This window comes from Otolemur garnettii, unplaced genomic scaffold (assembly GCF_000181295.1).
Source record: "Otolemur garnettii isolate 467f Iridium unplaced genomic scaffold, OtoGar3 scaffold00038, whole genome shotgun sequence".
Taxonomy (NCBI): domain Eukaryota; kingdom Metazoa; phylum Chordata; class Mammalia; order Primates; family Galagidae; genus Otolemur; species Otolemur garnettii.
In genome coordinates this window covers 10,471,699-10,484,586 of record NW_003852433.1, presented here as the reverse complement: position 1 = coordinate 10,484,586, position 12,888 = coordinate 10,471,699, and the positions used below count along the sequence as shown (strand labels likewise).

The 12,888-nt window shown below is 46.6% G+C and overlaps 1 protein-coding gene across 1 annotated transcript in view; it reads right to left on the bottom strand.

Moving 5' to 3' along the window:
• The window catches only part of KSR2 (kinase suppressor of ras 2), a 424,985-nt gene extending 414,013 nt beyond the window's left edge, over positions 1 to 10,972 (bottom strand). The window contains exon 1 of the mRNA XM_003789934.1: positions 10,793 to 10,972. Coding sequence (XP_003789982.1) covers positions 10,793 to 10,972 — 180 coding nt within the window. The remainder of the gene's footprint in view (positions 1 to 10,792) is intronic.
• Positions 10,973 to 12,888: the final 1,916 nt, after the last annotated feature.

The following is a 12,888-nucleotide window of genomic DNA, read 5'->3' as shown; positions in this document are numbered from 1 at the left end:
AGGCGCCGCGGCGACCACCTGTAATCCCAGCGGCTTCGGAGACTGAGGCAGCAGGATGCCCGCAGCCGAAGTCTGAGGTTGCAGTGAGCTCCCACGCCACTGCACTCTGCTCAGGGTACAAGGTAGAACTCTGTCTCGACAAAACAACAACAACAAAAAAGACATTGGGTAGTCTTTGGTGACCTGCCTGATTCACCAAGACAAAGCTGGAGCCTAGGTAAAGCGTGGGGCTGGATAACCTCTTAAGGGTCCTCCTACCTCCAGGGGATATGCTTTTCACTTGTTTGGGTATCACAGCTTTTGACTTTTCACCACACAAGCTTAAGACAGCTCCAAAAGTTGTAAGGTCCAACCTCATAGCTAGTACTTTGTTATCCAACTTAGAGTTGTGATTAGCACCTGCTTTAAAGACTAAGGCCTGGACCAAGTATGGTGGCTCACGTCTATAATCCCCAAACTACACAGGAGGCTAAGGTGGGCCAGTCACTTGAGCCTAGGAATTTAAGACCAGCCTGAGCAATAGAGCAAGACCCATTTCTACAAAGAAAAAAAAAAAAAAAACTTTGTAATTATCCAGGGGTGGTGGTGTGTGACTGTAGTCCTAGCTACTTGGGATCACTAGAGCCCAAGATTTTGAGGTTACAGTGAGTTACGATTGCACCATTGTACTGCAGCGTAGGTGATGGAGTGAGACCCTATGTCTACAAAAGAATGAAGGAAAAGAAAAAAAGACTAAGGCCTGCCAGCCAGCCACTGATAAGAGGTGAGTCATCTGTGAGCAAATTCAAAGATCCAGACCTAGTGTCAAGAATCTTGTTCACTTCTGTCCCCTGCAGCACAGTGGGTGTGCCACTATCCCAGGCTTCTGGGGGGATTCTTCTTCTCATGTTTTGCTGTGTGGGTCCCCTGCCTCTCACACATTGGGGGCTCAGTTAATATTTGCAGATGCTTTGATCAATATCAGAAAATTTTAAAAACATTGAATAAAAGAACGATACAACCGAAGACGGCACCAAGAAGGCTGATGTGTTAACCTCACTGAAGACAATCTGTGGCATGAAGGATAATTAAAAAATACCAAAGTTAACAATTATGAAGCATTTGCCATATACCAGACACTCGGCTCAGCTACCAAGTGCACAATTCTATTCCATCACATAACAATCCCGTGTAAAATGATCCTGCTTTTGTAAGCAAGGAAACTAAGGCTCAGAAAAAGGGAGCTTGTTTACAGCAAGCTTACATAGCTGATAAGTCCCCAAACAGCCTGGCACCCAAACATTCCACAGAGCTCAAGACCTCCTAAACACAAGTCTCTCCTGCTCGGAGCACTCCTCTGAAGTTTTAGGGATTCAAGTTATCATTGCTGAGTCTTCAGCTCACTTCTGTACTGGTTCAGGAAAATCGAACACATCCATCTTTGGAATGCATCCACACTTTAATCGATGGCTGCCTGGTAACTCTCGGGGGACCAGATTTTCAGTCTTCCTCAGGAACAAGACTTCTATTACGGCAAAACAGAGAAGTCACCTCAAAGCTCCAAACAGCACTGTCCCCTCTAGAAACAAGGGTGAGCCACCTAGGTATTTTAAAGTTTTCTGGCACAACCCCAGGGCGACGGAGACTCTGTCTCAAATAAAGAAAGAAATAATAAAACAATAAAACTTTCTAGCCGTCTCAGGAGGGGGAAAAAAGGAACAAAAGTACAGGTGTAATTCCTTTTACTGCGTGTTATAATATTTAACCCAATCTATCTAAAATATTATTTCAATGTGTCCACATAAAAAAATTAACGAATGAGATATTTGACATTCTTTCCTTCAGAAGAAGAGTTCAGAATCTGGGGTGTCACTGATACCAACAGCACGTTCCAACTAGAACTTGCCACATTTCAGTTGGTCAAAAGGCACATGGAACAAATGCCTGCCACACGGTCAGTGGGGTCTAAAACATCTCCCTCTCTCCATCTCATCCTCCCTCACCTCCGTGAATGCCCTTCTTTGTTTCCCAAGAAGTCTTATATTTCTCTTGAATAATCATCACCAATAACAGGCCGCAAAAGAAAGCGTTTTATCAACAGCGTGTTCTATCATTTGGATTCCCGTTAATCCCTTAGCTATCGGCTCTTATCACATCATCGCCACTAACGTCCGAGCTCCCCTCTGCCCGCTGCTCACTCTCGTCTTTCCTCCTTCTCATCCATGCCGTGCAAGCTTTGGGGTGTCACCCTAGGGCAGCGCACCCCTCTCTGTTCCTGTGTCTCTGGCTGTCTTCCTATGGCAGTGTGAGTTAAGTCGGCGACTCTAAACCCCAGGGAACTCACTTGTAAACCACAGTGGTGGGCACGACCCACTGGAGAGACATTCCAGGCATCATGGAAATCCCACTGAAGGAAAAAAATCATTCCATGCTTTGATTTTCTCAATTTTTATCCCTTTTTTCTCCCATCCCTCAGCTTCTCCACCCGCCATGTGTCTGTCCCCTGTCTTCCTGGGCCTCTCAACACCACCCCATCCCCACATTATAGCAGCACAGTGGGGACAGGCAGGAAGGCCAGGCCCCAACCCTCCTTCCCAACAGTTGAGGCCAAGTGGGTGGGAACCCAGAAAATGACCCATTCTCTGAGCAGAGGAAGACTCCTCTGTTTTCTACCCATTAGTTGGAGAAAGATAACAAGCCCCAAACCCAGAGGTAGTGGTGAGCCCCTCAGACATAACGTTTGTCATTGACACAAAATTATGAACTGCCTATACATGCAGACAGACACACACATGCGCTCTCTCATGAAAACAAGGCAGAAGGAAGAAGCCAGGTTCTCACAGGCTGGCCACTTGGTGCAAAAAACCAAGGACATCCACTGTCACCCCCAATTCACAGAACCTTCCCAACTAGAAACAGTAAAGATAAAATCTTTGTTGTCTCAGATCATATTCTGACCTGAGACAACTGCCTCCTTGATTGTGAGCTCTCAGATGATAAAATATACACACACTGGGCCAGGCACAGTGTCTCATACCTGTAATCCTAATGCTCTGGGTCCCTGAGTCGGGAGGATTTGCCAGAGCTCAGGAGTTCAAGACCAGCCTGAGCAAGAGTGAGACCTCGTCTCTATTAAAAATAGAAAAACTACCTCAGTGTTGTGGTGGGCACTTGTAGACCTGGCTACTAGGGAAGCTAAGGCAGGAAGATCACTTGACCCCAAGAATGTGAGGTTGCTGTGAGCTACGATGATGTCACAGCACTCTACCCAGGGCAATGGAGTGAGACTCACCCTCAAAAAAAAACAAACATACACTAAAATAAAATAAGGTCCTAAAATTTACATATTCTTTGGTCCATCACCTCCACTTCTAAGAACTGAACAAGGACTAACCACAAGGATGTTCACTATGGCATTGTTTATAATCATGGAAAAGTGTGGGCTCAGTGCCCGTAGCTTAGCAGCTAGGGCGCCAGCCACATACACTGAATCTGAAGGGTTCGAACCCCAGCCCACGTCTACCAAACAACAATGACAACTACAACCAAAAAATAGCCAGGCATTGTGGTGGGCGCCTGTAGTCTCAACTACTTGGGAGGCTGAGATAAGAGAATTGCTTAAGCCCAAGAGTTGGAGGCTGCTGTGAGCTGTGACACCACCGCACTCTACCAGGCAACATAGTAAAACTCTGTCTCAAGAAAAAAAGAAAGAAAGAAAAGGGTAAACAGAAGCACCCACCAATAGAATTTTGACTACAGAAATTATGGGACATCCAGATCACACCATGCAGCCACTTCAAATAAGACTTTAAGAATATGAAAACATGTTCCTGACACAGTAAATGAACTTCGCATCCCCAGCCTTTCTCAGAGCTGCAGGCTCACATCATCAGCTATCTACTTGACAAACGTAACATGTCAAGCAGGACTTGAAGGTGAAACCCAACCTATTCCACTCCAGCCTTCACATTTCAAATGAGGGCACCCCCATTCACTCAGTGCTTAAGCCAGACACCCAGGAATAATCTTCAATTCCTTATTCTCCTTCACTCTCTATATCCAGTCAGGAGCACGTCCTGTGTACCTGACCTGAATCCAGCCACCTGTCCCACCCTAACCCCATCAAAGTGAGGTCATCACCAGCTTGGACTTCCACAATAACTTCCAATTTATCACTCTGCTCCCATTCTGACCTCCTACAGTCTATCTTCCCTGCAGCAATCAGAAATTCATTTAAAAACATAAATCAGTCCCACCCCTGTTCAAAGGGGCTTCTACCAAAGAACAAAATTCAAACATCTAAGCAAAGATACTCTATGACCAGCTTCTGTCTCCCAGCATGGTCTTCACCCCGTCCCCACCCAGCCACTCTATTCCAATCACAGTGGTCTCCTTGGGGGTTCCGATAACATGCCAAGCACATTCCCACCCCAGAAGTTTGCATCTGCTGTTCTCTGCCTTGCACACTCTCCCTGGATGTTTTGTGGCTTATTTTCTTGAGCCAGTAAGACCTCCTCAAGGTTTCCTTGATCATCCCTTACAGGTTCCTCTCTCTTCCTGCTTTTCATTTCATTCTGTTCTGTTTTTATAGCTGTAGTGCATTGTTCACAGACTGCTCATTCCCTCCCCTCTCCGCCGACCAATGAACCATGTCTCCTAGAATCCACAGCTACACTAACCCTGAGCTTATCCCTATGACATGCTCTGGTCAACCAGCAAAGATGGCAGAAGCACAGGCTTAGGAAGGACTTGTGTACTGGAGCATGAAACCTGGAACACTGTTGCAGCTACCAGGAGAGAAATCTAGACTGTCCTCCTGGAGAAATCAGATAGTACAGCCATCCTCCAGTCATGTGAGCAAGGCCATCTTGGACCCTCCAGCCCCAGTTGAGTCACCAGGTGAACACAGCCACATGACTGACCCCAGCAGAACTGGCCAGCTGAGTCCATCTCAAATTGCAGGCACATAAGCAAATAAATGATTATTGTTTTAAGTCACTAAGTTCGGGGGTGGCTTTTTCCATACCAATATGATAACTGAGTTAATAGCTTATCATTACTGGCTGTCCTGAAAATCTCCATATGTAGGAAAAATTAACAAACTCATATTATATTTTATATTTTTATATGTCAACACAGAGAAATATTTTGTAAATATTTTGTAAAATTTTATAATGAATGTTTTGTAAATAAAGGTGCATTTAGCTACCATTCCCCATTTCCCCATGTATGTATGTATGGTGACCTTTGGCAGAAACTACTATCAGGAAACTGTCTTCCCCTCCTCCAGGGCCCACAGCTGCAGTGTTGTGAATAAATTCTAGCAAAGGCAATGCGAGCAGAACTTATGAGGGTAACTTCAAGGAATGGGGCTTTTAAGTGGTTGTGCCTTCTTCATACTTTCTCACCCGTCTGGATGCAAACAATTATAAACATGCGAATGGAAGAAGCCTGAACCCATCCGAGAATCCGAGAATGGCCCAACCAAGTGATCAACCAAGACCACACATCTTGCACTGTTTTATGAACCAAAAGCACTTCTACCATATTGAAGCCACCCAACATTTAGGGGTCTACCTGGTACAGCCTATTCTAATTAACACCCTAACTTGGCAGCTTTGTCTATTTACCCATCCCCTACTTCCAGGCTGGCCATGGGACTTGCATTATCTCACAACTGCAGTGGAAGTGACATGATGTGACTTCCAAATCCCAAGATTTCTTGCAACCTCTGCTATTGCTCTCTAGAAACCCAGGATATCCCACTAGAGCTGCCACGTAGAGAGAAGCTCCCCTGTCCCATCCCCTACTCCTTCTGCCAGCTGAATGTGGCCTCAAGTGAGCCCAGGCGAGACGGGCAGAAGAACCTTCCAGCCAAGCTCAACCCACAGAACCACCGAAAATAGTAATTTGTTGTCTCAAGTCCAAAGTTTCCCAAACATAATTAAGTTTAGGGATAGTTCATTACACAGAAATAGAAAATGAAGTAGAACATATAAAGACCAAAGAATGGCTATGATGCCCTTGCTGTGTGAGGATATTCCATAATTATCTATCCCCAGTTCTGATTCCTGATATTTCTCTCCCTTTGCAATTTAACCAAAATAGAGTCCAGCTCAGAGCTCTCTCCACTTGGCCGGGGCTCTCCCAGTCCAGTGTCACTTGCTCACCTCTCAGCTGGTCCCCACCCTGCAGTGTCTTTCCTATTCCCATCCTCCCATAGACCAGACACCCCATCGCCCAAATCTCACTCACCGCCTGTTTTTGTAAGGCCTGGAAACTAAGAATAGTTTTTACATTTTTAAATGTTAAAAAAAAAATCAAAAGAAAAATAATATTTTGTGACATGTGAAAATCACATCAAATTCAAATTTCAGGATTCACCAATGAGGTTTTATTGGAAAACCGACCCACCCATTCCTATACATATTGTCCATGGTTGCTGTATGTTTCAACAGCAGAGTCTAGCAATTGTGCTGGAAACTGCAGGGGCCACAAAGCCTAAACTCTGCATGATCTAGCCCTTTCCAGAAAATGCCTGCCAGCCCCCGCTGTCAACGGCCTTTAGACTAACTTTTAAATATTATTTTTATTGTATTCACTCCAAAACATTTGAAGACTTCTACCTCCTCCCTCAAAGTGATGAAACTTTGTTCCTGACTCTCTCATCCTTAGTGAGACCCCCAGAGTTAGTGATCTAAATTTGTTTCCTATGACTCACTATCAAGAACCCTCCATTCTGGGCAGAATGGTCCCTACCACTACCCCCACGACGTCCTGATATCACCTTCATCTGTTTGTTGTTCTTGTCTAGAGAGCCCTCCCCTCTCGCTGCAATCTAAACTCTCTCCATCCTTTGTCCCACTCCAAATCCCCATCTCCCCAACCAAAAAGACTTCCCTGACTGCTTTACCAAATGTTTCCTCAGGTGTATTCTATGGAAGAAAAATCCCAAGAGAAATCCTTGGGAAAAAGAAATACTGCAGACTCCAGCCTCTCTTGGAGGCCCAATGCACATATACAGCACGTTAAAGGCTCTAAGAAATCCTGCGGTAAAGATGCCTGTTTTCCTTTTATTAATTCAACCGTTCTCAAACTTATTAACCACAACATTTGTCTTGTCCACAAAATACTTGTTGACCATCACCATCCAGTACAGTGCCTAGATCTCAGCATTTATTGAAAGAATGAAAATTGCTAACACCCCACAGAATTAAAGTTCTACAGAGCACACTTTGGAAATGCTGCCCAAGCTCTTTCTTCCCTCCCTCTGATCTGAGTTGTTCCCTCCCAGGCCTCCTATTCCACACTATATAATGCTAATCACCTTCATCATAACAGTTGCTATCTATTTAGCACCTGCAGGCATTGCATTCGAGATAGTGCTAGATCCTTGAAATTGTCACTCTTTTAATCCTTACAGCTGTCCTCTGAGATAGGCAATATTATATTATTGCTTTTTTGCCCAAAAAATTAAATTATGGGCCAGAAAACTTAAATCATTAGCCTAAGATAAAGTAAGTATAAAAGCTAAAATCCAAAACTACATCAGTCTAATTCCAAAGATCATGAGTTTTCTTTTCCACCACATCTCCTAATAATATACTGTGGCAGACATCACTGGCTTTTTACTGGCACGTTCTCCCCTGCAAACAAAATCCTGACTTTGTATGGCATGCCAAAAGGTTACTCCAAACAACAGATTATGATCCATTTAAGATCATGATGGTGTAATCCAATGGTTCTCAACCTGTGGGTCACAACCCACAGGAACTGTATTAGGAAGGTTGAGAACCCCTGCTGTAATCATATCCCCACCTGTCAGACTCTCTTGCAGCTAGGACTAGTCACTTGACCCAATTCTGGCCAAAAAGACTTAATTAAACATCATTCATCATTTGCAAGGGGGAGGAAAAGGCATCCTAGGGAATCTATATTGCAGAGTTTTCTTGAAACATAACCCTTTATTCCTTCACATTCACCTCATCCTCCTCTTTCTTACATCTTGAACCTGGATACAGGATACATTAAGAAGCTGTAGGAACCATCTTGCAACCATAAAGGAAAAGTCATGAAGATTCCCAAAGGCATTAGCCCTGTTATCACTGACCTACTGAGCCAGCCTAAGCAGCTATATACCTCCAGACTTCTTGTGTGAGTAAAAGAAACCATTATTTGCCCCACCATGATGGGTGGGCTTTCCATTTTATGCAGCTGAGCACATTCCCAGTGACTCCACATGCTATTCCCCATATTATTTACTCTTTGGACTTTATCATTATTTCACACAGAGATTACCAGCCTTGTCTCTCAAACCATGAAGTCTGCTTCTTGAAGGCCAAGTGTCCACTGCCTATTTTTGTTTCTACAGGAGTGTATACATGTTACCAAATATTGCTTATTATCAAGGTTTTCAAGGATAGCCAATTCAGTATACCTTAGTGTTTGTGAGCAAGCAGGTTTCACCATTTAATAGCTGAAATATGACATTCTTCTCCTAATAGATTTGTATCTCTCAAAGTGTGAATAGGAAAACATACATCAGAAACACCTGGACTTTTTATTAAATATATATTCCTGGACCATATCTCCAATCCCAACTGACTTACAATCTCTAAGTTAGAGGCTGTGAACTTATATTTTAACAGGCACCCTCATGCCTGTTTGTGTTTCTGATACACAAAATTTGACAACTGCTGGGACAGGAAACTCTTTGGATCCAAGTATTAGGTTTGGCTGGACTTGGCTGGACCCTGAGTCACCAGCCTCTCTGCAGTGGCTCTGCCTAGCCCTAGATATCTGGGAAGTCTAAATTGGAATAATTGCTCAAGGCCATTCCCTGGGCAATATGGATTACAGTGGTTGGCATGCTCTGTGGCATTCTGGGGCCAGAGAACTAAAAACAGATGCATTCCCTATAAATGTAACCCCACCACCACTACTGTACCAATGCCTCCACCCTCTAAGTTTAAAAAGAAAAGTACCAGGCAGAAAGGAAGTATGCCCACTGCCCCAATGACTCCTGCCCAGGGAGTTATCAGAGGATGAAGCATTGGAAAAGAGGAAAAAGGAAAACTCTGGAGAAACTTACACAGTAATACACTAACTGACATTTGGGGACTTCTGACTGAGAAGAAGAGGAAAGACCCTCAGGGTCTTTATTTGGGGGTATTTATTTACTGCCGGCAGTTCTGAAGTGAATCTGCTCTTAAACACTGTTCAGACAGAGATGGAAAGCTGGGTCAAAATATCCCATATTTTTCCTTCCAGTAGCAGAGTCCCAGCCTCACTTGGCCTCCCAAGGTCCAAGTAAGGCAATACTTGTGCCTCCCGACACAATCCCACTCCCCCAAAACCCCTTGACATTGATCTTATTTCGCTTCTGAGGATCATGTTCCCAGATGACAGGTGCATAAACATGTATGGGAGGACGGCAAGCAGACTTTTCAAACGCGCACACACACGTGCACAGACTCCTCTGTCAGAGGCATAACCTCCTACATGTTGGGTGACATCTGGCCAAATTTAAAACCGTGGAAGCACAAGAACTAAAAGTGAATCTCAGAAAAATGCCCATCCAGACTAGAACAGCGGCACGGGGGAACTACAAGGGATTGTAGGGATTGACAGGTCCGGGCCTTGGAAACTCCTGAGCCAGAGACAGGGTGAACCTGGGAGCACGGCCCATGCCCACTCCACCACAGGGGGAACCCCTTTGCCTGTGGCTCCAGTGCCACCGCCCTTGGCACATGCCAGCTAATGGGAGTCCCCAGATTTAATCAAGCCATGAGTACAGCTGGTTTGGTTTGAAATTAGGAAGTGAACTGAACCCATCAGACATTTGAACAATGTGGCTGTCCACTGATTTTGTGGACAACAGGCATTTTCTGGGGCTCTTGAAGCCTTCCTCCTTTTTCCAAATGGTATTTGGAAAAAATAATTGTTGCCATTTTCTTTCTGAATAACTTTGCATCCATCCCCTCCCCCAAAAAACTGCTTCAAACTCCCTGTCAAGTTCTACCAGAGAGATTGTTACAAGCCAAAGATAACTGCTGCTCCTCCCCGACCCCTTTCCCTCCATCCCACAGAGGCTCCAGAGTATTCTCCCACACCCCTACGTGTGCTGGTCCAGGGATCTCTTTTTCTGTCTCTTTTATACGTTTTAGGCCTACAACAGCTCACTGCATCAAAATGATTTGATTCAAATGGGTAATTCAATGTTGTTTTTTTTTTTTTCATGCATCTTCCCTCCTGACAAGTCCACCACGGGTCCGGGGGAAAAAAAATTCAAGGAGCAAAAGGAGGACGAGGAAAGAAGCTGAGAGAAGAAGAGGTCTACCTTTACAGACAGCCTCAATCTGCGAGCAAAAACCACCTTTTGACCACCTGCAGAATGCGCAAGGTCACGTGGGTTCTCTGCAGCGCCTTCATGCCTTAGCCGGCACACAAGCCCCCGTGGCATATAAACAAACCCACAAGCGGAAAAAAGAGAAAGAACTCCTTCCTCAGAGAGGAAGCAAATGATAACGCTAACAGCTGCAACAATAATAATAAATAAAGGATAACAATTACTACTACTACTACCACCACCCAGCCAAGCATAGACCACAGACAGCAGCACAGTGAAGGGACATCCAGCCCAGGCTTTCCAAGGAGATAATCACAGGAAACCGAATCGCGTGCACACCTTGCTCACCCACCCCGCTTCCCGCCACCCCCATAAACGGACCGAAAAGGGCAGGGGATGAAGACAAGAAAGGAGAAGGGAAGAAGGATTGCTCCCCCCACACACCCCACCGTAGGCGACACCTACCTCCAGGGTCCGGATCTCTTTCTGTGTGAGGTCGTTGGAGGTGGCACATTTGGTCCTAAGCCCTTCCAGGTTGGAGATGCTCAAGTCTATCATGTTTTGGACCAGCTCGCACTGCTGTAAGGCTTTTTGCAAACTCAGAGGCTGCTGCTCCTCGCTTTTCGTCATGTTTTCCTCATCCATCGCTTGCTCTGCAATCCCCCTTCCCCTCCTCCTCCTCCTCCCAGAGAGAAAAAAGGGGGGTGGGGGGGGTAGAGGTAGTCTACCCTTACGCCTCTCTCCAACCACTGCGACTTCTCAACAATGTCTCATGAAGAAGAAATCCAACATCTCACACAGGGCTGAGGGGGTGGGGTGGGAGGAGGGGACAAGAGTCAGAATTTATTATTTTATTTTGGGGTATCAAGCAGACTCCATTAGAATGTCTCCTGTCTCGGAGTCTCTGGTCCCTGAAAAGGAGAGATGCTGCTTCTCAGAAGCAAACCAGGTGATGTGATGCTGTCTGTACACTTAGGGAGGAGGAGGAGGAGGAAAAAGAGGAGGAGAAGGAGGCGAGAGAGGAGGAGGGAGAAAGGAGGAGGAGGGAGAGGAGGAGGAGGAGAAGGAAAATAGCGCTCACTCTTTACACACCGGCGTCTTGAAGGACAAGATTATATTATTTTTGGCTGGCTTGCTTTTATACCAAAAAAAAAATCTGGTTTGCCCCCCTCCCCGTTGCAGTGGCACGGCATGGTCCAAGGTTTGGAGTGCTTTAGCGTGTTCTCAAGATGCTGTCCGCATTGCTCCCGCGGCTGCGGCGGCCACTGCGGCTGGCTGCTGTCTCCTCCCCGCGCTGCTGCGGCTGCTGGTGCCGCCGCCGGGCTCCGGGGGTGACGGCTGCTGCAATCGCTCCTGCCTCGCTCCACACCGACATCTTGCCTGTCAATCACAGGGCGGGGGGAGTGAGGGAGCGCCGGCGAGGGATGGAGCGCGAGCGAGGGACCTGCCGGGGAGCGGGTTGGTGGAGAGGCGCCGTGCGCGCAGCCGCCCCAGCCGGGCTCCGGCCCTGGCGCGCCGGGGACCCGCCGGAGGAGAAGGCGGAGGAGGAGCGCGCAGGCTCGCGCACCTGGCCGGGGAGAAGGCCGGGGGATAGGATTTGTAGGGGCTGCGGAGTTCGCGTGGCAAAGTGACATTACTATCGGGCGTGCGTGCGACAGAGCGAGCGAGCGATCGGCGGGCGGGGACGCGGGGCAGCGCGCGCGTCGGGCCCAGGCTGCTCCCGGGGGCGGAGGAGGAGGCAGGGATAGCGCTGGAGCGCGGGGGCTGGGCTAGGGGGCGGGGAGAGGGACACGGTGGCTGGGTGGGGGCGGGGGCCCTACTACAGCACGGCTCTCGCGAGACAATACCCGCGGACTGCCCAGCAGGTGCGCTGCGGCCGGGAGCAGGTGTGCGTGCAACTTTGCAACCTTCAGTGCTTGCTGGAGAGACGTCACCGTGAACCTGTGCACGTCCTCTCTTTGCCTCAATATGTGTATGTGTGTGTGTGTTTGCGTGTGTGCGCGCGCGCGCCGTTTTGTTCGTGTGCCCTTTCTTGTTACAAGGGAAAATAAAACAAACCTGATGATCTTCCGTGAGCTGAAGGAAGCTGCTTCTCACACTTGGTACTCTGGTCTGCCCTGGTGGGTTTACATTTAGAGGAATAAAGAGACTTTGCTTTCCTCTGACTCTTACCATGTCCCACAGTGGCCTGCTTGGTCTGACCCCCGCCTGCTTAACCAACCTTATATGTGCCAACTGTAGCCTTAGAAAGGTTTTTACATTTTAAAATGTTGGCAAACATCGAAAGAAGAATCTTGTATGTGACATTCAAATCTCAGTGTCCATAAATAAAGTTTTATTGGAACAACACCACCCATTTGTTTGTTGTTTGTGGTTACTTTTGCCTTATAGCGATGGAGTGGAGCCATTCAAACTGAGAATGTATGGTTCAAAATACCGAAAATATTTTATCATCTTGCTATTTATAGAAGAGTTTACTGATTAAACCTTTGTACTCTGTCCACTCTGCTTCATCCTAATCTTCTTGTGGTTGGCTTCTTGTCACTCAGTGTCAACTCTGC